General features: G+C 41.1%; 1 protein-coding gene across 5 annotated transcripts in view; it reads left to right on the top strand.

The window, feature by feature from the left end:
- Positions 1-26701, top strand: part of LOC129729594 (uncharacterized) — a 114426-nt gene that overhangs the window by 57563 nt on the left and 30162 nt on the right. For 4 of the 5 annotated variants that reach the window (XM_055688282.1, XM_055688287.1, XM_055688284.1 and 1 more), the window contains one exon: positions 23891-24711. In XM_055688282.1, the coding sequence (XP_055544257.1) occupies positions 23891-24711 (821 nt within the window). Of the gene's footprint in view, positions 1-11763; positions 12514-23890; positions 24712-26701 lie in introns of those variants that run through there. The other variant, XM_055688285.1, reaches the window with a different exon arrangement.

Raw genomic sequence — 26701 nt, forward strand, 5'->3', positions numbered from 1 at the left:
TGGCTTTCAAAAGAAGAAGAAACGGCACCTTATTCGGGTTATGTGAATAGGCGTGTCTTTTGATAATTATACTACACAATTACCTTTTGCATAAAATCTGAGTTATGAACAACTCTGTTTGCTACTTAGCACAATTTTCTATTGCCATAATTTAAGCATACATACAATTCCGTTTCTCCGGTATTATGATTCTACTACGATGCTCTACGAACTGAAACGCAGCAGTGTGTAACCTGTACTGCGAATAAATTTTGCATTATATACAACCTTAATTTTCCAAATACTAAAAAACATAAAATAGTGTTGCAAAATTTTATTTATATTTTTTCTAATGACAAGTCGCGTATCATTTACGTAGTACAGTCTTTGGTATGTATCAATTATTGCGGTTGGATGCGGCATTTCACTTTATTATATTTTACAAGGCCGTGTTCAGCCTCGAACCCCCAATAATGATTTTGTTTATTATGTTTATTTTGGTATAATTTTCATCTGACTCGAAGTCTTAATGAACTTAGGTATATATGTATATAATATTAAAAACTTATCCTTACTAGCTTTTTCTTCAATTTTTGCGAAGGCTCACCAAATTCAAAATGTTCTTCTATACGACTAAACATATTAATACACGAGGCAACGGGTTCATTGTGACCAAAGTTCGTACGATGAGAGTGATTGATTAATAGTGAGGATGGTCGAAGGGCTCTTTGCGGCGCACGAAAATTTATCAACGACAAGAGTTTTGGAGAGTCTACCTCATTATTCAACAACTTTGCCACAAATAATACCTGTTGTACCTTGCGGCGGCGTTCCAAGGTATCCAGATTGAGTAAACGACAACGGTCTGCATACGCTGGAAGATTGTCAGGTTGTCGCCAAGGTAAGTCTCGAAGAGCTATACGTATGAACCTACGCTGCACACGTTCTAATCGTATACTCCAATAAAGCGGGTGTGGCATCCAAACAAGGTTGGCGGACTCGAGGATAGGACGGACAAGTGCACAATAGAGGGATTTGAAGCAGTATGGGTCTTTGAAATCACGTCCAATTTTTGATATGAAGCCTAACTGGCGATTGGCTTTTGAAATAATCATAGTACGATGACGATCAAAAGACAGTTTTGAATCGAGGGTCACGCCAAGATCATTCACGTACTCAACTCTATTCAGAGCCTGGCCATCTATTTGGTAATTGAATTTAATGGGCGATTTTATACGATGATAGGTTATTACGTTGCATTTAGCAATGCTGATTGTCAGACAATTCAATTTACACCAATACACAAACGAATTTATCATTTCCTGAAGACGATGACAATCCTCGATACAACGAATCGTCAGAAATATTTTAAGGTCGTCAGCATAAAAAAGCCTACATCCAATTCCTAATACAGCAGCAGCGTCGTTGAAATATAGTATAAACAGTAGTGGTCCCAAATTACTGCCTTGTGGCACCCCAGATTTATTGGTGAATGGAGGTGATAATTGTGATCCTAATTTCACTCGCACTAGTCTACCACACAAATATGAGCATAGCCATTTCACAAATTGTTGCGAAGCACCCATTCGTAAAATCTTGTCTAAAAGTATCCGGTGATTTATGCGGTCGAAAGCAGCCTTCAGATCAGTGTATATCACATCCACCTGCGCTTTGCGTTCCATTTCGTTAATACAACTAGAGGTAAAGTCTAGGAGATTCGTAGTGACGGAGCGGCCAGTCGTAAAACCATGTTGGTCAGATGAAATATAGTGTCTAGTGCTACGTTGTATAGCTGCACTTACGATAATTTCAAAAAGCTTCGAGCCCGCGGATAAATTGGTGATGCCGCGGTAATTTTTTACGTTGCTACGATCACCATTTTTGAAAACAGGAAACATTATGGAGTTTTTCCAGATATCCGGGAATTTTCCTGATGCGAAGGATTCATTGAAGATGCGGCATAGTGGCACAGCAAGCAATTCGGCGCATCGGCGAAATATTACAGCTGGAATCCCATCCGGCCCAGCGGAATATGACGTTTTCAATTTCTTAGCAGCCGTGATGACCATTTCTGGAGTGATTTCAAAGACATCTAAGTCAACACAATTATTCGGAACGTTCTGTATAGCACTTTCGACGGATCGTGTAGGAACAGGATCGGAAGCAAAAACCGACGAGAAGAACGTGGCGAACATCTCACATGCATCAGCTTCGGTAGACGATTTAGATTCATCAAGAAACACTTCCGTCGGTATTGCAGAGCTTTTCCTCTTCGAGTTTACGAAGCTCCAGAACTTTTTCGGGTTTCTTCGCAAATTAGCCTGGGTGCGCAGAACATATAATTTATAAAGACTAGCGTTTAGTCGCCGGTAATTTTCACTGGCACGCTTAAAATCGTATTTACTCTGAACGGTCCGCCATCTGCGATGTTTACGATGGTATGCATTGCGAATCCGTTTCAAGCGCCGCAGCAAGCTGTTGCCCCATGCTGGTGCAGGGGGGGGCTTCACGTAAGGCAAATTTTCACTTAACCATTGACGGATAACATCGCAAAAATGCTCAGCCATATTATCAACCGATTCTGTCTCGAACATCCTAGCCCAATCAATGCTCGAGAGATACGCAGAAAAGGCAACGAAGTCGATTTTACGGTAGTTCAAATCACGCGTAATAGGCGGGACGAACATTTGTGAAGCAGCTGAACAGTTAGTAATGGGAAGCGAAATTAATAGTGGGGGATGATGCACATCAGGTTCAATCAGCGGCATTTCGCATTTGTCTACTAACACGTTACTGTCACTAGCACAGAAAACCAGATCCAACAGTCTGCCAAGATGATTACGTTGTAAATTTACCTGACATAAATTAATGAAATCCATGCCGTCAATCAAAGTTGCATTTGTTGCAGAAAGCTGTGCCGAACTAGTATGCTGTATCACACCGTTGCATAAGTTCCAGGCAATTCGAGGCTGATTGTAGTCGCCGCAAACAATTATTATGCTATCGGGAGGACTATTGTCACGAAATTCACGAACAGAAGCAATGTGTGCATCTACGACTGACGCATCGTTACTTTTGTCCGGTGGAATATACACAGTGCAAAGTAAAATTTTCTTATTACGAATACTCGCTCGAACGCATACCTGTTCTAAATGCCGTCCGTGTGCAGGCTCAAAGAGAGTACACGGGTGTTGTTTATTCACAGCAATCAAAACACCTCCAAAGGAACGTTTCGTGCTATTTATCGCGTTCCTGTCGCACCGAAAAACACTATATGAGTTTCCGAAAAGCTGGGGTGAATGGATGCGGTCGTCTAGGCCAGTTTCAGTGAGCATAATGACGTCGTACATGCTGTCTTCAGTGTGCAGAAAAAAATCGTCGATTTTTGTTCGCAGTCCCCGCACATTCTGATAGTTTAACCAGATGTTTCCTATATCATGACGATTGTTCGGAATGCTGAAACTTGAATGATGGTCAGGTACCAATTGTTCAGAATTTAAACTATACATGCCTGAAGCAGCAGGCTGGAAGCCCCCTTGCCGCACTCCGACCGCAGGGCCGGGACGATGACGATGGCGAATCTCAGCAGAGTGCGCGACTGTGGCGGAGGGGTCAGGGGCTTCCATAGTGCCTATTAAAGGGTGTCCCGGGTCCAAAACATCAGCGGCAGGAACATTAGTTGGCAGAAAGTGGTCTCCGTCGAAAGTCTCATGGACATAAAATTGCAGTTTTATTACGTTGTCGGTTAAATCATGTGCATTAGTTGCACAGCAGGCGAAATCACAATCTAATTTTTTGGCAATTCAACAAACTCCCTAAACAGCATGCCAGTAGGCCATGAAGCCGGATCCAATGCAACATTTTTCAAATCTGGATCCAGGCCGATTTTGTAAGACACATAAGAGAGGTTCGATGTATCAATACCTTTCCGCACGAGCCGTACGGCAACAACAGGCTCAGTGGTGTGCAAACAGCGCGAAATGATTTTCTGTATGTCACCGTCGGTGACCTTAGGATTCAAACCAGATAAATATAGCCAAAAACGGTTCTTTGCAGCGACGGGAACAATTGAAGGTACTGATAAATCACTCAGATCAATGTTATTCTCACCACGATCGGCTTCGATATGGATAGGTTCAGTACGACGACGTTTTGCGTTTTTTATTGGCCAAACAGGCGTAGTAGACAAAGCAGAAGATGTACCAAGCATTGGATCCTCAATCACCGATGTGCGGGGCATATTGTCAATTTTCCTGCTCAATTTATCGACGACATCAAAGAGCTTCTGAACCTGCGCTGGTAAATCGGCAATAGGCTGTGGTTGTGAGGATTGGTTTGATTGCAACTCTGTCACATAAGCGCAAACAGATCGGCCGTTCAGTACCTCACGACAGGACGGACAAATGAATATTATTTTGCCTTGCGCTAGAAATTCTTTACAGAGACGACTATTGATACCACAGCATTGCTGGTTGATATGAAAACAAGTTTCACAGAAGCCGCAACGGATGGGTTCCAAATCATTTACAGCCAGTTTGCACTCACCGCACAGTGTTTTCTCCATTCTGTTTTGGTTCAGCAAGCGGTAGCAGTATTTAACGAATGTTGTTATTGCTGGAAGCAACAATAGCGGCCGAATCAAAAATACGATTTATCAGTTAGCGGGATCAAACCAATGATATTATAAAACTTCACGATATTTGAACCAGGAAACAGTTGCAATTCACTATGTGCGCATATAAAATACGATATTAGCGGTTAAACTGACAAAAAATAACGTTAATTCAGTGACGAAAACTTTGAAAGCTATTCACGCAGACTTAACGAAACACGGTAATGATCCAATGATCCAATCACTGCTCCTATTCTCTATCCTCAGAGTCATTTAACGATGCTGCGTGTCAACGAATTTTATCTAGTACTGCTGAACGCCCTAAATCGTATGAGCCTGTAAATCGTATATAATGTCACTTATTGTCTTCAATGTTGACCCAACTCTATTTATAGATTCTGGTGCAATATGTAACTCAATATCGCCTCATATACGAATAAATAATAAAATGCGATCTGCACTGACCTTCTTTCCAACTGTTAAGCGATTCAAGCAACTGCAATCAATAAACATTAGAAAATCTCAAGGCTCAAAAAATCATCAACGTGTTGCCCATGTTTTTGTTCAACCCAACTGTATGTGCCATTTTTTTGGCGAATTTTCATTTAGTCAAAACTGCGTTCGTGTTTAACCCTCTAGTGCCCAAGATTATTTCTAGACGGGCTTCGGTAAAATCACTATTATTCATTATAAACACTTTTTAAGTATCTATTGAAGCTTTTTAAAGGTTTGACTGAAGCCCGCCAAATGGCGGCATTGGGCACAAGAGGGTTAATACCCAATTCCTTAAACCGTTCCGGAGCCAGATTTTAAAAACCAGAGTTGCTGTAAGGAACATTTTAATTTGGATTTGATTTGACATTATCATTCTTTCCTACTCAACGATTTCGTGTTTCATAATAGACAATTTTAACTGTCACGAAAAAGTAAATTGTATGAAATTCATTATGCAATCCTCTTACAACTGCTAGGTATAGGTCGATTTGTTTCAATTGCAATTGTTCACAGATTTCTTTGTGATTAACGGTATTTCTTATATTCGTAAGACAGATAGACAATCAAAGTTTTCGTTTCCATCATTGAAATTGTCGATATTGATCAAAATGCAGGAGTTTGAGGCCTGTTTTCTTCGACTGATTAAAATAGGCGCTACTGCTTAAGCCGTTCCCTACCCTATATCGTGTGCACATAAATTTTGCACTTATTCGCAACAACAATAAAATCCTTCTAAAACAGTCATAATCCCATTTACAAGAAATAGAAAGTATAATATTGCAACTCTCAAGTTGGGAGATACACAGTTGGTGCTATCCAAGCGAACTAAGTACCTAGGTGTTACGCTTAACCATAAGCTCAACTGGAACGACCATCTAGAGTATGCAATCTCAAAAGCAAGCAACGCTCTTTGGGCTTGCAGTAATACATTTGGCAAAAAATGGGGACTCAAGCCGAGGATGATTCACTGGATATACTCGGCAATAGTGAGACCCAGAGTAACTTATGCTTCGCTAGTGTGGTGGCCTAAAACTTCACAATTATCAGCTCAGAAGAAGTTAGATAAACTACAACGTCTGGCATGCTTATCAACAACAGGAGCAATGGCCAGTGCACCATCCAAAGCCTTAGAAGTTCTTTTATATCTTCTACCCTTACATCAGTATGTACAACTTGAAGCCGAAAAAGGTGTTAAAACTTTTCAGGAAGGGGATCTAAAGGGACATCTACGAATCCTCAAAGATTTCCAACTGAACACGTTAATAACCATGAGTGTGGACTGGATGGACGCTGGAACTAACTTCAATGTTCCTTTCAAAGTGATTGAAACCAATAGCAGTGAATGGGAAGAAGGAGATCCCAAAGTTCGTCCTGGATCAGTCATATTTTATACAGATGGCTCTAAAATGGGCGAGTCTACAGGCGCTGGGGTCACTGGACCAGGAATCAATATATCAATTCCAATGGGGCAGTGGCCCACAGTTTTTCAAGCGGAAATGAATGCCATTCTAACATGCACAAGTATTTGCTTGGATAGGAAATATAGGTATGCCAATATTTGCATTTTCTCAGGTAGTCAAGCATCTCTCAATGCATTAAAAGCATACACATGTCAGTCGAATTTGGTATGGGATTGTATTCAATCCCTACGACAACTAACTGTAACAAACGTTGTCAATCTATACTGGGTGCCTGGTCACTGTGGTATAGAAGGAAATGAAAAAGCCGATCTCTTAGCAAGAATTGGTTCTTCAACTGCATTCGTCGGGCCGGAGCCATTCTGTGGGGTATCTTCATCCTGTTTGAAATCTGAGCTAAAAGGCTGAGAATCAATGATGATTGATGCAAACTGGAAGGCTTACTCCAAAGCAAGGCAATCTAAACTATTTATTACACCATGTAAAAGAATCACACGAAACCTACTCAGTATGAATAAAGCTGATCTGAGTACGTTAACTGGCCTACTTACTGGGCACTGTCCGAGTAAGTATCACCTTTAAAAATCAGGTAAACTGACAGATGTCTTATGTCGTTTTTGTAATTTTGAAGTAGAAACCTCGGAACACTTACTGTGGCAATGCAGCGCATTAATTCAGCGTATTCTTGGGAAGGTATCCTCACGCCTAACGAGATATGGTCTGCTGAACTAATGAAGGTAAGGAACTTCATCAAAGAGGTCATACCTTCTTGGGGTGAAATGCAAAGTCTGGGTGCGACTATCACTGATACCCATAGTGATGGAACGAACTGACAGTGCATAAAAATTAACGCGGAGTATAACACAATAACTAACTAATGGTAGCAGTGGTCATAGGCTTCTACAGAAAAAAAAAAACAACAATAAAATAACCAACATGCTAAATCTTTAGCATCGATAAGAAAGTTGATTTTTCGTTGATTTTTTAGTGCAAAACGTTAAATCATAGCTTAAGTGTTCGAAATTTGATGCAGTACGGTACGGTCTCAATATTCAATATCTCTGAATATTTTTGTGATTCTTCAGTTATAAGAAGGCATTTCACTATCATAGATTTTTCCTCCAGTGTCTCTATCAACCCAATAGCGAGTGGCACGGCCGGTCACCCAATCGATTATTAAAGCTTTGAACTGGTAAACTAGCAGTTGTGTAGTACAAAAGCGTGTGGTGAGTGCATGAATAAAACCATTCGCACACTGAAGCTTCGGTATGAAGTTAGCCAACAAGCTCGACTGCATAGAACGAGCGCAATCCACTGGAATTCGGAATTCGCGTCGGAATTGCTGAAAAGCGCTTTATCGGAGATAACAACAAAAAATTTATAGCTTTATAACAATTCCTGAAAATTTTGGAGCCCTAGCAAACTCGGAAGAGCGTCGTCAGCCCACAAAGCTATTGCTAGCTGGTTTCGTCGCTTCTACGTTTGCTTGCGGGAAAACATCATTGAGGTCTCTGAAGACTCCACGCATTTCCGGGTTGGCTAGGAGCACCAACATTCACGGGAACGGTTGAAAAGCTATTGTTCTATTTTTTGGAACAGTTGCAGCCTTGGAAAAACTATAAACTGTGAGAAAAACTTTCTTTTTTACTGCGAATAAATCTAAATGAATATAAAATTTTAACTTACAAAAAAAAAACAAGGAGTTGTTTTTTTCCCTTAATTTTTTTCCCTGTGAATTTCAGCGCTTCTAGCAAAGATAGAAGTGCGTCAAAAGGCCACAGAGTAGTTGATCGCCGGGTTCGTCGCTTTTGTGTTTGCTTACGGGAAAACTTTTAAAAAGCTCCCAGTTTGTTCCGAGGTACGATGCTGGTCTAACAAGCCAGTCTCGGTTTGGGAGAGAAGACTGTAATGTTAGTAGGATCGTAGCGCCTATAAACCAAACAGTGGGCTGCGAAGTCTGTGTATGATATAATAAACAGAGAAGGTCGAGATCCGAATCGAAATGTAGCACCAAAGTTTTGCTTTTTTACGGGAAAACTTCATTCAGGTCTCTGAAGATTTGATGCACTCCCGAACCGTCTAACGGCACCATTATTAAGAGGTACGGTTAAAAAAACTACGTTATTTCATTCTTTTTCAGTTTGAGTTTTGGGAAAAATTGTTGACAAAAGCGAAAACTAGAAATAATGAAAGATTATAGCTTTTTCACGGTTTCTGAGAACTTTGGTATCCGTAGCAAGCTCGGAAGTGCGTTAAAAAGCTGCAGAATAATTGATCTAAGGGTTCGTCACATCTATGAATTCTTGCAAAAAAGTTTTATTTTAGTCTCTCAAGACTTTACGCGCTTCCGACTTGGCTAGGAGCACCAAAATTCCCAGAAACGGTTAAAAAGCTAAAATTTTTTATTTTACTCAGTTTGAGTTCTAAGGTAAACCTGTGTCGACAACAACAATATCGCACGCTAGCCTGAAGGGCTAATAGCGATCTGGATCAACTAGATTAGTTGAGAGAATTCGTTATAGGTATTGTTTTTGGCACATTTTGCATGTTGTAGTATAAGTACAACGATACACCGTGCCCCAGTGCTGAATCGAAAAAATTTCCAGCTTGAACCTGATCGCGAATCGAGCCCGACATTACAACCGTATGAGAAGGCTAACCGACCAACATCGCTAACCACAGAATCACGGGGACCAAACTGTGTTGACCACAGAAACATGGGGACCACCCTGTGTTGACAACTGGTCGGTAAAAGCGAAAAAAATTCTAAAGCTGAAGCTGGAAAAAAATGAGTAATTATAGCTTTTGAACCGTTCCTGTAAGTTTTGGTGCCCCCGGCCAAGTTGTAAGTGCAGAAAAACTGCAGCGACTTAAATGCTGTTTGTCCGTAAGTAAACGACGAACCCGGCGAGTAGTTACTATGCGGCCTTATGACGCACTTCCGAGCTTGCTAAAGGCACCAAAATTCACAGAAACGGTTGAAAAGCTATACTCTTTCATTCATCTTTCATCAGATTTCACCTCGAAAAATATTCTGCAACACATCAATTATATGTACAATTGACACAAACTGTGTTGCATATTGTAAATCGATCTCCTCGACCGTTTTGAAAACTTCTATCGTTAAAGATATTAAGTATAATCTTTAAGCTGTAATCCAAGTTTAGATGTCAGGTGATGCCATACGGCACCTGACGTCGGGAATGGGTTAACTTTGAAAAGATAATCATATTTTGATGCAAAACTTTATATAATTGAAAATGCAAGTTTTATATAATGAAAGTGCAAGTGCTTGAAAATTACACTGGTAAACAGAGCTTTTTTCTTAAACCATAAACTGAAAAAAAAACGACAAAAGCGAAAAAAAATGTTGCATTGAAGCTCAAAATAGTAAAATTTTAGATTTTTACCTATTCATGTGAAGTTTGGAGCCTCTAGTGTATGCAGAAGTTAGAAACTGTTAAAGAGTTATAATCTTTCATTTTGTTCCAGTTGGAGCTCTACTGCCGTGAGATGACAAAGTGACGTAAAGACCATTTTTTCGAATATGGGGTTTTAATGCAAATTTGTTCATTATTCGAAGATCTATCTTTTGGTATCTTCCTTTTTGTTGTTACTTATTCGTACGTTGTAAAAAATCAAAAAAAAAGTGACGTTGGTACCCATTTCAATACAAAAGTGGCGAGAAATTCATTCGTTTTTGAGTGAAAAACTGATCACTTGGATCTACATCACAATGTCATATCACGGCAGTCTAGGCTAAAACCTTTGTTTACCAGTGTTATAGCTTTTAAAACAATTCCTGTGAATTTTGATGCCCCTAACAAAGATAACTTTTTCAGAGACTTAAATGAGTTATTCCGTGAACCGACGTAGAAGCGACGAACCCGGCGAGCACATACACCAAAATTCGCGGGAATGGTTAGAACGCTATAATCATTTTAGGGCAACTTATTTGAGCATTTGTTGACCAGTGTTGTTGATGAGCGGTCATTACGATGTTAATACATCGGTAAATATGGAATACCAGAATTTAGGCCTTTGCTGATCAGGCAAAGGATGGAATCAGGATGGGGATCAGACACGATAGATTCGATTGCAAGGTATTACCGCATCACGACCAAGTAGAATGACGAAAGCAAACTTAGTTTTAATAGCTTGCTTACGTCATAGCACGTGTTCTTAGATCTTGGATTGCACGAAACCTTGGAGCGAAGCTTACATAAGTCAGCTCCAGTGACGAGATTAAAAAATCCAAACTACCTTCAACGCTAACGAGACTAACAGTAGAAGAAAAAAAAACACCACCATGCAGCACCCATTTAAACTCGACAGACAAATTTTCGTTCGCTTTTCAATCCCAGCTCAAGTGCTCTTCACACACATGGCTCAAGTTTTTCCTGTTCCGCCAGTGAGTGAGTCGCCGTTTCATTCTTGCATGCGCACATACTTGTACGCGTGTCGACTTCGAGTTGAGCCTCTGCGTCTTTTAACGGTGAAGGAGAAAATTCGCCCGTATCGGTATCGGTAAACCCCGCGGACTGGAACAACGTAGGTACCGTATCGCACACCTACCAGCCAGATTGAAAAGTGGCAACAAAACGAGATGCATCACCGGGCGCACACACTGCCGTATGCGAAATACACCGGAAAGGTGTAATCACAAAGCTCTTTTTTTCTACCTAGGTGTATTTCTATACCATATGAAGCGATTTATGTTTCGTAACCAAGGTAAACAAGACGCGGGGTTTGTTTACACTGCTTACTAGTTAGTAGTGGAAAAGCTTTCATCGGGAAAATTTTCGAGGTCACGCCGCTCCTGGTCGCTTTCGTCGCGCCGGTGCACAGGTGTCATGTGCTTTCACACCTACTAATCCCGAACACGCAGACACACAAATAAGCTTTGTTTACTTCTTTGCGCGACGCCGTAACCAACACACAACCAACATCCTACCGATCTATGCTCAGCATAGGGGGTGGACCGGGAGGATGTAAACAAGGCGGTCGCTATGGTAACAGCTGATTGTGGTCCGTCTGGCCGCCGTTTGCTACTAAAACTATCAGCTGTGCCGGGCGGAACAAACACAAACGACGCATGAGTTACCCGACCTCGTCGTCGTCGTCATCGTGATGTTGAGTGGCACTATTCACAGTAATGGACGCCAGATGGTGTTGGTGTGTTATTTTTCGACTGCATATGTAGGAATTCGGTTGAGTTTTCCTTCGTAGTCGAGCAAGCGAGGCAAGCTAGTCGAGGGTAAACATAAATTTTTCAATTCATTTCAGTTTCGATCGTACTCGAGTGCGAATGTATCCCGTGTGCGATACACAGTGTTGTGCCGTGCGCTCCACCCAATTTTTTGTTGTTGTGCGGAGAGAGTCTCCCCCGGTAGGCAAAGAAGACGCGAATCGTTCGTGTTGTTGAAAAGGCAGGCGGGGAACGGTGACGACGACGACGACGACGACGGGGAATCAATATGTGAGAAGAAGAAAACGGTTTTTTTCTGATTCGGGAAGAAGCTCGAGGCGAGCACTGAAGAGAAGGTCTAATGAGTTTCCGTTAGTGTTGTTAGAATTTTTAAGTGTTACGCATCGTTACAGTTGAAGGTTGTTCCGCGTGGTTTTTTTTTCTCAATTCTATTCTCTCGGTTTTTTCTGGTTTACCACCGGAACTGGGTTCTTTGTACAGTGTTGAGTAATCGAAACTTTGCTGGGGGTGTGCTGGCGACGCAGTTGGCCCTGCCGTGTGGTGATTTTTTTCTACGGCTACTATTCTTGCCAACGTTTCGAGAGTGAGAAAGGAAAACGGGTGAAAGAGACACACAGTGTGGTTTATGACACGTACACTTGTCATTTGTGTTAAGTGTGGAATTTAGCCAGTGTTTGTCGAAAATTGAAAGCCAGGATAGTACTGACTGGAAGCGTCCATATTTAGAAAATTGGATAACAGTTCAGGAGCTGTCAAAAGGAAGTATGCAGTGACATATTCGTACTTTTGTTTGTCAGAGGGTACGTGTAGCGTTTTACCGTAGACTTTTACGTAAATGGAGGTTAACAGCAACGCCTTGTAGGGCTACTAATGATTTGGCGAACTAGTGAGAATTCAAAGAAAGAAAAACTAAGTATCTGTTTCAGTGTTTGCCTAGTTTGATTTAGAGTGCAATACGTGTTTGCTTGTTTTTAATTGATTGGAATTGACAGTAGTTTGATGTTGTCTGCCGTGTATGTGTGCCTCTGTTGTGTCGATGTTGAATGATTAAGCGTGCCACATTCGGAAAGTTTTTTCGCACTTGCCTACGCAGTAACAAACCGAAACCTGTCCGGACAGAAGACGGAACCCGCAGCACTTAAACAAACACACGTACATACACATACGCCACAGCGAGAGCAATATCCAGATTCGCTTACGGATTGCGTTTTATGGATATCATGAAAACGGTAATTATGTGTTTTATTTTTTATGCTTGAACTTCTTACAAGTCCGAAAACGTGTTCTCCCGTGAGCTGCAGCTCTCCGCGAACTGCAAGCTTAGGTAAATAACAAACATGATTATTAACAGGGGCACAGAGAGGACGACGAAAAAGTTGAGACGTGGCACGTGTTTGCACGTTCGTATGCTGATGTTCACCAGAACACAGTTGCAATCGGGCAAAGTTATTAATTAGCGACCATATCGACGACGGTAGCGACGAGGATGACCTAGTTGGAGATACGCCCCACCGAGGTGGCAAAGGGGTGTTCATGCAAATTTTGACATGCTCGTGCACTGGTTCTCTGTTTCAAGCTGGCGCACAGGTACCGTGTTTTATCGGAGAAAAAACCCAGACTGCTGGTAAACCGTTTATTGCTTCGAATAGTTGAGCAGGCTTGAAGAATCAACAGCGCCGGCCACGATTAGGACGCTCGTGTGTGTGTGTGTGTGGATGATATTCCATGTGTAAAGTAGCTTCATGTAGTACTGGGGAATAAAACGCAAATACGTCATTCCACTCGATTTCGTTCGAGCTCTCGATCAAACACTATATTGCTTTACTGTACCTGTACTTAGAGTGGTATGTGTGCATGTATGTGCTCGCAGATTTACTTGTGCGGCACCACAGATTGCGAAGGTGACATATGATGTAATAAGTTGGCAGGTTTGGAATTTCCTCGAGCACAACCCGTACTCAGTGAGGAGGACGAGGATAATGCAAAGGAAGAGTTAGTATACTGATTTGGCAACTGTCAGAAATTTCGGTCAGTTTCGGCTGAACAACAAACTTACTGCGTGGCAGAGCGGCACTAGAGAACAAAACCTCAACTTCGGAAAGGGAAAGAAGCAATAAATTATAAGCAATGGGAACCAAACGCCGACCGCAAACTAGGCAACGTGTTTGCCACGACCAGCTAAATTGGTTAAAGCTTGATAAAATTTCATTGAACCGCACCAGCAAACTCAGTAGGCAGGCACTTGCGACTCGGCTGCTCCGTTATCATGCTCTCCACTAGCAGCAGCAGCAGCAGTAGCAGCAGCAACGCCAGTATCAAGTATGTAAACATGGCAACGGTCGTCTGTATATGCAAAAGCAAGCAGCGTCTCCGGCCGTCTATCTGTTGACGACTATCAGCCGAATACTGACGATGATGCTGATGACGGCGCCGCTGATGAAAACTCCGCAGTGGCGTTTTCTGAAAAAAAAAAAATCAAATTAGTCCACCTAGCGGTATAATTTGGTCTTTCTCATACGAACTTTATTGTTAGTTGGAATAGAATATGCTGGTATGTTCAAATCCAGATTCGTAATGCAATTCTCCTACATGCTTATGGTAGGTTGCAAAGTCTGTGTCCATTAAGTCACCTCAATGGACTAGGAAAAAAACAACGCGTTCCCTGTGAAAACGCTTTTTTATGTTTGCTCCATCACAGCCAACATAAAATAGCGTTTCTACAGGTAACGCATTACCTGTTATCGAGTTTTGTGCTTCTGAAAACTCGAAGTGGTGGCTCGAAGTCGGCCATTTGTGGCTTCTGAACCGCTTCGCCTTAAACAGAAAGAACAAGTGCGTAGGTAGAAGGAGTAGCATAAAAGAGCTTAGAGTAAAATAAAGAATTAAAAAGTTCAAACCGAAATATCCGGTACGGTGATTGCTATACCTTTCTAAAAGACAAGTAAATCATCTACAAGCCTGCCTGTAGATAACGGCGTGACACGAAACAAGCAGAACGGAGAGTATGTTAATAGGAACGACATAACTATATCAGTTTACTAGTGAAGATTTGTTGTTTACTCCTGTTCTGCAATACGACAGCACGACGATGGCGACGGCGACGCTCAATAGCGGCAGCAGCATCAAGCTATTTTCGGTTGACTCCGCCGCATTCGCCACAGACCCGTTACCGCAGACCATTCCGCGCATCGGTATGTGCATATTGGTGTGGGCATTGTTGCGCGATCACCTTTACCAGTACCCACACTCGCACACAAAACTACCCGTTGTCTGGCTCTGTATGCGTGCTGCGCTACCTGCTTACATTGTGTTAGTTATTGTTTATGGAATATATCGTTTTCACTATGGTGATAATGATGGCAATCGGCATTTCACTTTCCGGTTTCTACATCTGCGTCCTTCTTCCCCATCGAGGGATGGAGGTCCCATTCTTCTCTTGCTAGGTGGTGTTGTGTGCAGTCACGGCCCAATTTAATCAAATTCGAGCTAACAATTTACAAACGCGGTTAACCGTAGCGGCCCTCACTCGGGCACTCCGTTTCACACCATCGCTAGTTTAACAACGCATTAGAACTGCGTGCCAGTTTCCATATCTGCTACTGGGATTAGCAGTTTCGATGTGGCATGCAACTCTATTATCAACTCTACTGGGATTAGACTCGGAAACACTCCGTATCTAATCGAAACCCTACAGACGGGAAATACGAAAGCTGTAGAAAAAGAAGAAGCAGCAAGGGCTTATCACGCTTGCTGGTAATTGGTTGTCTTTGTGCGACCGCAAACTTTCAGCCACTTGTATTGTGTGTACATAATCAACAGAAAATATCTGAACGAAAAAAAAAATAGTTTGCTTAAGTCACGCGTTTTCTCGAACCACTAGAAACATGTGATTCCGTGCCCAAGGGAGAACTGCCAAAACTTATTTTTCGTCAGTTAAAGGGTTGCATTTGACCCAACCCTGCTCTGCAGTTAAAAGTAAACGGAGTAAAAAGTCAAGGCACTCTTTTCAAAAGGAAGAGAAAAATTATTTCGAAATTCATCACAGAACTACAGCCAGAGATGCCAGACTTTTTTTTGGCAAGTCTGTATAATCCATAAAAATGTCTGTATAAGTCTGTATACCGCTGCGAAAAAAAGTTACCGATACATTGATACCTAAATATTTGTCGACCTGTCAGATTGTTTTGTTTTATTGCTTGTTTTGATTGTTCTTTTTCGAGTCTATCATAGTTGGTAGATTAATCGATAACTAATTTATCTTTTAAATCTAAGTAACACATAGAAGTAAGAGTCTTTCCCGTGATAAAAATCGTCGTTCGTCGTAATGTAGCTAAACTGATACATGATGGCAGAAGTCTCGCGGTTATAAAAATAGTACCTTCAAGGTTTGGGACATTTTAAGCAATTCTTCAACGTTGGATATTGCTCCGAATAGAACAAACGGTCTTTTCACCAATATAACCTGCATGGCAATCGATCGAGACAATCAGCTGTTTGTTACTGGGGGCGAAACAGGCAGATTAGTGCCCACGGGGCCGATAAAAACCCCGATAGCCTGACTCGATTCCCGTTGTCATGATTTCACTCTCAAAAACGCAAGATTAATATGTTCAGCAAAGTGTTCAGTTCCTAGTTCACTTTTTCCAGCAACGGCTACAGTGACTTTTGGTTTTTGTGTTCGTTTTTTTGTGTATACTGGTAAAACCATTATGTAGAATATCAGATATCTGTGTAATATCTGTATTATACTAAATGTCTGTATAAAATCTGTAGGCTTATGCGTGTCTGTATCGCAACACAGAAAGTCTGTGTAATACAGATTTGTCTGTATATCTGGCATCTCTGACTACAGCAGTCTGTAGTTGGTCCGTCAAGCGGAGCCCGCGGTCACACTTTGACATACAGAGGACGATTGTTGCGAGTGGCTTGTGCCCATAAGCAGTAAACCACACTCGCTCGGTACATAGTTGCAAGTCAGTAAAAGGTGAAGCGAAATTTTCCTTCCACCGAAGCATTCTGCATACGACAACGACGGCGACGACGGTAGGGGAGAACCGTACAAGACGCACCAGTTGGGTAAGATGGCCCATGCTATTAATTCCCCAAAATACTTACACATGTGGCTTTTTATGACGAAATTTTTCGCTTTTCTCATAAAAACCCAGCTTCTCTACAGTTCTCATATAGATAAAGTGTGCCGTAATGACTAAAATACTCAAAAAACTGTGCAATTGGCTGTGGCTCTGTCCAACATGTAATTATTCATGAATTTTATTTAAGCGTTTTTGATTGAATGACTTGTAAATAATACGAAAAACTATGGTTTCCCTAACCTTTAAACTTTTGGAGTTTATAATACTATGAGTATTTCAAATTATTTCACTCACTTTCGTCAACTTTTACCTAAAAACAATCAAAACTAAAATTAGGGCAGAATGCACTATGAAGAGCTTGTAGGAGATTGCTTGACAGCTTAGAGCATGTTCTATTATTTTCGATTTTACTTTCGAGACTTCAAGCGCTTCTCACTTCGCGTGCTGATTTTTGCTAGTGGCATATTAGCTTACTGCTCTGGAGCATACTGACCTTTGTTGTGGTGCGTTTTGGTCACGGGCTTGTTTGGCGGCAATGGTATGTTTTACCAAAAAAGACATTGAAATCGAGTATTCTATAAAAAACTTCGTCATAAACATACAATAAATAGATCCTACAATCATCCTACACGTTCAATGTCGCTTTGAAATGATATGAAGCGCTGTAAATCGCGCAAATGCTTAACTGGTGCGTTTTGTACAATCCTCCCCTACTTACGTAGTGTGTGAGTGTGACATCATTGATTTTCGTCACTCTAGACACCCTTTTGCCCCCTTCCTCACCCCAATTAAGGAACAAGTTCTCGCCGGGTTACTCCACTGCAGCAGACAGCAGTGACATAATCTCAACTGGCTCGATTACCACACTATATCTTCTAATTTGGCAACATTGTTTATGCCTAAGCGAACACGAGAACAGAACCAGTAGCCAGCATCGTTATTTATGGGCAAGCAGGTGCGGATTTCTTAGTCAGTTAGTGCGAGATTCTGCTGCGTGCGGCAATGGTTTAAAATTTAATTTCTCAACCATAAAATAAACAATGCGATCGAATGAATACGAAGACAACGTGGTGCAATTAGATTCCACCTATCCGGGCGGGATCGATGCCTAACAATCTTAGAGGAGGAGCCGAACAGGATTGCGAGCAGAGAAAAAAACAAGCTACAAATTATGAGTCAACTCGCCGATGCGATGGCGCATAGGAAAGAAGCTAAAAATAATCATCGACCGAATGGCAGCGGTTGATGGCGTTGGTTGCACTGTACTCCCACCAGTGCCGCCACTTTACTGTCGCGGTGGCTGCCTGCCGACGACGGCCGAACGGACGATGCGATGCGCTAACGGCGCTGTCTTCCCCTCTATTACTGCTAACTCAACCGCCTCCAGTAGTGCTAGTGAAATCGGGATGAACTCAGCCCCGGGAATTAGCGGTAACTGTCCGTTTTGGTCAGTGGAGCCGCTGTTTTAGGACGTGTGGGCGAGACAGGTAATAAAATTGGCAACACTGGGTTGGGCTTACACATAAAAAAGGGTAGTAAAAATGATTTGAGGAAAAATGTGATGCAGTTATTCAATTGTTTATGTTTTTGATAGGGCATACAGTTTCGAAGAAGTGGTCGTTAAAGTAGTAAATTTTTGTCGGAGGTCTAAGAACGTCTGCTGTAAACCTGATTGCACATTATCGCCCTGTCAACAGTTCCTAGAAAAAATCTCTGGAATGGTTAAACCCCTTTGACGGAACGGCAGCGTTTGATATCACTTAATACTTATTGAGCAAAATTATCTCTAGAATTATCGTTTTATGATTCAACAAAATTAAACAACATGAGGAGGAAAGCATTATGCATACATTTGTATTTTTAGCACGTTATTCGCTTTTTTCAAGGTGTGTTGCTGCACTTTGATGTATTTGGGAATGTAAATTTAGTCCGTCTGCTACCACTGAAGTCATTAAATTTCTAACAAAAGTTGTCTCAGAAACTACTCGAATGTTTGAATTTTTTTCTTTATTATCTCACTCCAATATCTAAAATGACAAAAATTCATAACAACCGTCGTTCGTCATCTGGAATTATGAACATGAGCAACCCTTTTATTCCACAATCACTCTATTTCTGCATCATAGGCTAGTCACATTACCATTTTTCTGCAGGTTTCTGCTTGACAATTACCCAAATTTCTCGATTGAGTGGAATTGTAGATTCCAACTGGATTGAAGTTCTTTTCAATGAAATACATCGCGTTGTCAGTATTACCAGGTTGTGCCGATCCCATCAGTTATTTTTAATATGATCATTAGGAGCGCTGCTGTTAAATCACTAATTATTCCGGATTTAAACTGATTCAAATCATAAGGATAATTCCTGCAGATATATTTTTAGAAGTCTAATTTCAACGGATTGGAAACAGTATAGACGCTGCACAGCTCTTTTACCACCGTCTCTACTGAAATTCTCAACTATGCATAGCTCGCGAGATTAATAACATGAAAAACCCAGCGCTTACTTTGTTCACAGAAAATAGATGTCGAATTAAGATTATCGCAGTTTGCGATAAAGCCAACCGACATCTTTCTTAATATATGAATTATATTATATTGTGGTAACAATCAAATCATTTATTTGGAGTCTATCCAAATATCAGCTTTGAGTATAATTGTAAGCCTCGGAAGAGTTGGTCGTTCTGGAATTTTGCTTTCTCGGATAATGTTTAACATTTTCACAACCATATTGAAATGGGAGATAGTTCCACGTGTAGAAGAAAAAATCAATAATTTTCCGGCCTAGTTACAAACGTATCAGCCACTGATTATTTGTTTCCATTTCGAAATGGTACTTTTTTTTATCCGAATCATGATGTAATGATAATAAAAATTGGACTTGAAAGTATCTCAGAGAAATGGCATCATTGAACCCAAATCACCAACCGTAGCCATCGCTACCTCCTAGCTTGAAACAGGTCAAACTTATCAAAATTCCGCCCCATTTTAGGTAACTAATCCAGCTTTTTATTACCGTCGATCATGCTAGCAATAATGATACAAGATAGACTCATCTTAACAAATCCTCGTGGAATTCTGGATTCTCCTTCATATTTTATTTTCTCATGCAATTCTCATGTTGTGACGTACAACAGAAGAAGCCTTTGATTAGTGCGTCAACCGAACCGCACACATTAGTGCCAATGGTGGGTATTTGTTTAACCCGACCTGTTTCTGTAGCAACAATGTTGCATATTTACTCGTATGTTCTATGTATGTATACACAAATCGAAGTTTTAACTAGGAACTTGTTAGGACAGGAACAATTTATGTCACTGCTTGACAGGCCTAGTGTAACCGTAGCTATTTGTGATTTGAGGTTATGCCATCGAGGAGCGGCCTTGCCTGGTAGAAAAGAGTTTGAGCTTTCTGTTGGTAGTACTGTCATGTCATGGTAACCGCATTGATAGTGTATTCGTCAAACTGCACTTTGTTTACATAAGTTTTGTTTATTATGGATTTTACTACTCGAATTTTGAACGCTTTGAATGATGTAACTGTGAATTGAAAAAGAATTCTATCCAACTCTTATACTGCATCCAACCCGATCGATCGCGAGGATTTGCTTGAAATCTCTATGACAACCCGAAAGCGGTCGACCAAGCGACCTAGAGAAAACAAACAAACCAAGTGCTACATACTTCCGTCAGTTTCCGGCTGAAGGTCAAACGTTGCGCCGTTGAACCCGTAGGGTATTGCGGGGCAAAAGTTCACACCTAAGCGTCAAACCAATTCTTAAAGTTAGGTTAGGGAGGTAGCCCAATTTGTTAGACTATAATGTGTCATGATCATACGATGTTTTCAGATGCTTTTACCCCGCACTACTCCAGAGCAAGAAAGCATACGAGTAGGCGATGACAGCAAAAGCCGAAAAATGAGCCGCTTTTGACAGGCGCCATCAACCAACGCCTCCTTTGGCCAAACGAATTTCAACCGGAACAAGCGGGCAAACGCATACCTAGGTGCTGCAAAAATCTCGTATAGCAGCCGTGACGTGGAATGTGATTGATTTGAAATTATAAACAATTTGCGACTAGTGCCGTGTTCATCCGTCGCTAGCCTCGCCGTCGTTCGTCTCCGCTGTCGCAAATTGTGCTGCGGAACCGTTTTTGTTTTATTGAAAATTTCATTAAACCCAAATGGCCGCTCAAGCGTAATATTATAGTGCGCTGGTATTGGAGAGATTCATCATAGATAGGTAGGATCGAAGTGCACGATTGAACAGGAAAAAACGGGCTCAATTCGTCTGTAGATGATTATATGAGAACACGACGTTGAATAATGCATTCTCTAATGCGCCACATGCTTTCAGGTCGAGCTACAGGAGCGAAAAAGAAACAAAAGCTCAGCTTTTGTTTGTAGTTTTTCATCGCATGGATACCACTTTTTGTGCTTCCAGTTTCAGTCTACTTTTCCGAGGAAAAATAAGTAATCCTCGAGGAACGGCACTATTGCTAAGCCCAATCCTGGCCTAGCCCCTCTTCTAGTATTTTGATTTTCCTGTGACATACATCTGTCGCCTCTTACTTCTGGCTAGTGCGCTTGCATGCAAGAGAGCTCATGCCGTGAGTAGGGTATAGCTTGCAGGCGCGCGCTAGCGTTTGTCGCCTGCATGTGCACCTTCGGTATATGCTTTTCCTTCTACTGACTGTCGTTTCATCATCCGAGAAGGCCATGTACCGGGTGTTCAGTTTATGGGAAGTGCACCCCGGCACTTGAACGGGTTCTTTTGATATTCTAATAAGGCGGACCCAGCGCCATCCCTGACCCTCTGCTTGACCTGCTTCTACTGCCGCGGGAAGAGGACGGCAGCTCGGTTAGTGGTTCCATATCCACGTAGTTACGGGAATTGCTCGTGTATAAGTGGAGCAGCTTTTCGTGGAGCTACCCAGTGGGTTACTGTGGCAACGGAATTGTGTAACGTAGGATAGTTTTTTTCAGCCTTTTTGTCTGTTGATAAGCTTGTGTCTTTTAACACTTATTAGCTCGCTGCTAAGATTATAGCTCGGAGGTGGTTGCTGTCCTAGTCATGTAACGAACTGAGTGATTGATTTTAGGTGCAAAACTGTTGTAACTTGAAGTTTGTATTCAAGGTGAGTAAAATTTAGACCCTTTCTAGCTATATTCACCTTGTTCATTCGAGGGATTCCACTTTACTTCATCGTTTAGCAGCACCTTCTCGGGTTTCAGTGAACTCTGTGAGTTCACTAAATGTCTTCTAATAAAAGGCCTAAGTGTATTTTTAAGCTGTTTATGGTAGGAGGCGGCGAGGGGCATCAAAATTGACAGCAACGATTAAAAAGTTATAATCTGTCATTTACTTCTAGTTTGAGCTCTAAAGCATATTTTTTCACTCTTGTCGTGTGTTTGTTTTCTGTTTATCTGGGCATTTTACAACAAGCAATTTGCGTCAACGTCATACAAAATAGTTCTATATACGTATATATTATGTTAAATGGCTAATATACATTTTATTCATTTCTAACAAAAATTTCATAATTCTTGTAAAAAAACCTATATTTAATGCACAAATTTTTGAGAAAAGCCTCCGTAAAAGGACCGCGTGTGGTCGAGCGATTTCCATTTCTGCTGCCACAGCCTGCCGGGTATCGTGGTGAGTCTAAAAGCATCCCAAATTACTTAACAAATCACACAACATTTCTGAACCAGTTTGAGAGCGAAAACCTGCTCTTGCACGTAGCGACCTTTCTCTTTATTATTGAGGCTCGGTCGTTTTTTTTTTCATTTTTTGCACGCAGTTTGTATATCATTATACCTTACTTACGCCTCAGGTTGTGAGATTGATGAAAAACAAAGTATGCCCCGTACTCTGTACGAGCCTACCGGAGAATGACTTAGAGGCCCGAGTAGCTCACTTGGATTGGTAGGACTTGTCATCAATCTAAATTTCATACCAGAGCGAATGATTGCTGACATTATGCCTGGCCCCGAAACAACGACAACAATGTTCAAAGTAACCAATAGATGTGCAGGAAAATTAGGGATCGAACCTACAATGCACACACTTTTTTGTGTAATGAAATGAGAAACCCAAAGAGGGAAGGGAGGAAAAAAGCTTATATTTTGCGAACGTAAACCGGTTTAGCGAACGTTCGTCAATTTCCCAAAATGGTACGAATTTAGCTCGGTCATCTTCGCGCATTGGTTGCCAACGTAAACAACTAGCGTGAATAAATAGCCTCGCGAAAAAAAGTGACATACATACTGAAGCACCCCCAGCGGGCGGAAGCTCGGATGTTTGGTCGGTGATCCTAGGCAACCTTTACAACGGTAACAACAAACTGCAGTGTGGCTTTCCGTCTCTAGGAAAGAAGGTCAAGGTCAAGTGGCACTGGTGATGAGTGTGAAGAGAAGAGCGTCCTTTCCCACATCACATCGTATCACGCTGACGTTGTCGTTGTCGTTGTTGAGTTCGAAAGGGGAAGCGTTGCGGTTCTGTTTATTGTTACGCGACCATCGTCAGGGCAACCAAAGCTTTTTGACAAGTAGGCTCGCAGTCCCCGTTTGTTTATGACCTACAGCACCGCGGCCCACATCGTTGTGATCAGGGCGTTTTTGTGCTAAAATGTGCTAGCATGAAAAGCTAGCAACCCGAGTGTAGGTGTGCGAGAGTAGGAAATAAACAATGTTGAGAAATAAACAAATCTATTCCAGCGGTGAAACGAATGGCAAATGAATACATACATACCAACACAGAGACAAGTGGAGAGTGATGGAACGAATGAAACATTAACATATTTGTCGAAAATACACCACCACAACGAAGTGAGTGGACGGAGAGCAAAAGCGTTAGAACGGGATTCACGTCTTTTTATTAAATCGATTCATTTTTTCGCAGTTTCAATGTCCATTTGCAAATCTTCGTCCGCCTGCCAGCCGGAGACAGGCTGTGTTAGAGGCAGTATGTTTAATTACGGCGCGAGTGACGACACTTTTTCGCAACTCTTTTTGCAGCAAATCGTTTTTAAATTGCATTCCACTCAGGCTTAATGTTTCATTTTTTTGTCTCTTTCGTATTCCAGAATGTCCCCGGAGCGACATCCTGCTGCCCGGAACGATAGTGATGGTGGTGGTGGTGGCGGTGGAGGTGGAACAGTAATCGGTGGACATTTTACAGTGGAATCCTTGTCAGTGCCTGGTTCAAACTCAGAACAGTTAGACGCATTGCCGTCTGTCGGCTCCAGTATGGTGCTTTCGTCGATTCCGTTGGAAGGCAATCAGCTTATCCTGCAGCAACATTTGGCGCATCAGCATCAACAATCGCAGCAGCAGCAGCAGCAACAACATCACATCATTGCCTCTGGCAACGGCTCCAATCAGGGCAACACCAACACCAGCGGTAGTGCAATCAGTGCTGCCGGTAGTGTCGGCAGTAATCATAGCATAATCATCAACAATAACACTAGTTTTAAGAACCACAACAATATCATAATTAGTGGCAGCAACGGCAGTAACAACAGCAGCAACAATCATACCTACACCATAAACCTTAGTGCTAGCCATAACGGCCACGCGGTACTCGCGAACGGCACCGGCAGCATCCCGATCCATAGTTACGCACAGCCATCGGTTACTGGTGCCACTACCGTAAACGGTAGCCATAGTAGTCCCCATCACCTGGGGCAAACCTTCCACCATCAGTTGCTACATCCCGCGTCGAACCCGGCTCCCAGTGCTACACTCATCAGCGCCAGCAGCATAGCAACAGCCCATAGCAACGGTCTAACATCGACATCGACGACGACGGTGGTGGCGCCAACCCCGCAGACGTCTCAGCCTACGGCGGCAGTGCCATCCAAGCTCGTACTACTGCAGCAAGGACATCTCGGCGAAAATTATATAAGTAAGTTGGAAAGTAACTGAATGTTTTTTTCTCGTCGTTGGTTTCCGTTTTCCGATTCCCTTTCGATGAGAGGTCATTGTTCAGCAAGCATTCCAAACGCTGTTCACAGTATCGCACCGACTCAGTGCTGTTGGATGTGCAATTTTCCTGGTGGGATGTAAGTGGCTTGACCTGTCGGTTCGGCGTTGGAGAGGGGTAATTTAAGTACATTCTTCGAAGGTAGTACTGGATGTTAAGAGGGTGTTACACGGCTGTTTTTTGTTAATTCTGGAGATTGAAATAATGTCACAATTGAACCACCCCTCACTTCGTAAAACCATCTCATCTTTTGGTGAAAGTGCCTTTTGTTGTCTTAAATCCTTATTTTCTTTTTATTATGGCTTCAAAAACATAAAATATTGAAATAAACTAATACTTTATTTTTGGAAAAATTAGTCAAGAAATCCAAAATAAAATAACAATACCATACGCTAATGATACCAGCAATATTTTTTTTTGCAATTCAATAATTTAGTTGCATTTTTCGGCAAAGCATTATATTTTAATTTAAAATACAATAATTTCATCGTATTTCTGAGAAAATTTCACTTGTAAAACACTTATCACTCCGAGCTATAATGAGCAAAACTCGAGTTATAGCATTTGAAAAAAAAAATAAGTAAAAATTTCTCTGATTTTAAGCAATCTTTTTTTCTAAGCTTTTTAAAGCTCCGGATGTTGTCTATCAATGAACACCTCTAAAACTGCATTTTGAAGAAAATTAGTCAAGGAATCCAAACGATATTCCAGTTTTAAGTTTCAGTGTTGCCAGATATGATTTCTAAGAATCTGTCCGCTATCATTGGTGTTGACTCAACGATGATAAAATAGATAAAGATAAAATTTATTACTCTTATTGGGAAAGAACTTGATGATACTGCACACCTTTGCTCCAGCGCCTTCCGCGTGGTCCACAGACTTTTTCTTGAATAATATGGCTCTTGGTTTTTCAAAATTTTACTGTCCACAAAACTTTTTATTTTATTTTGTTTTTTTTTTTGGATTTATTTTTTCGAGATGAATAATTAAATTTCAAAATTCATTTACCCCGATCAAATGATAAAAACATAAAAATACCTTTTTGGTTTTTGAAATGAAACAATACCTATCTAAATTGTTTTTTTTTGTTGTTGTTTTTTTTTTTCCGAGATAAATAATTAATTTCTTCAAATGTCACTACCTCAATCAAAATGTAAGAATATGAATTATATACGTATATATTTCATTTAAAATCAAACAGTCCTAATCTATGATCCCTTTTTTGTGAGATAAATAATAGATTTTTGAAATCTAACTGCCCAAATCAGAATAGGCATAATAATGTAAATGTAATGTAAAATCCTATTCTCTTTTATTTTATTTCGATAATTTTTTGTGTGACTCGCGTTTTTTTACTAAAATGAAACCTTCCTCATGGCTTTGACTTTTCCACTATTCAGTAATTTTCCGAGCTAGTTTTTTCTGCTGAAATGAAAGAAGAAAAAAGATTAAGAGATTTTGTCCTTATAGATGGCCATGAGTTGATAACTTGAATGCTAAAATCATAAGAATTTTGGCAATTCCTGAGATTAAATTTGAATGGAAAAGTATTAATTGTATTTAGAAAAAATACTAGTTTTCTCGGCCTTTCTTCTAGTTTTTTTGTGTTTTTGTGAAGATTTTCACTTATCTTCTGTCTCATCACTCTCTCAGTCATCTAAGTTCTTATACGAAAACCCTCCCGCTTTTTTTTAAATGTTATCCTCCCTCCTCTTTCTACTTCTTTCTATTTGAATTTTCTGTATGAGTCTCTCCCCTTCTTATTTTTTGCACCCCTTTTTGCCCTTAGAATCCCCCTCCCTCTTTCTACACCGGTCTTATTTTTCCAGTTTTGTTCTTTATAATTTTTTTAAATTTCCCATTATTTTGAATCCTTTCTGCCTCCCTCCCACTATTAGTTTTTTGAAACCCC

The sequence above is a fragment of the Wyeomyia smithii genome, chromosome 3 (genome assembly GCF_029784165.1).
Source record: "Wyeomyia smithii strain HCP4-BCI-WySm-NY-G18 chromosome 3, ASM2978416v1, whole genome shotgun sequence".
Taxonomy (NCBI): Eukaryota; Metazoa; Arthropoda; class Insecta; order Diptera; family Culicidae; genus Wyeomyia; species Wyeomyia smithii.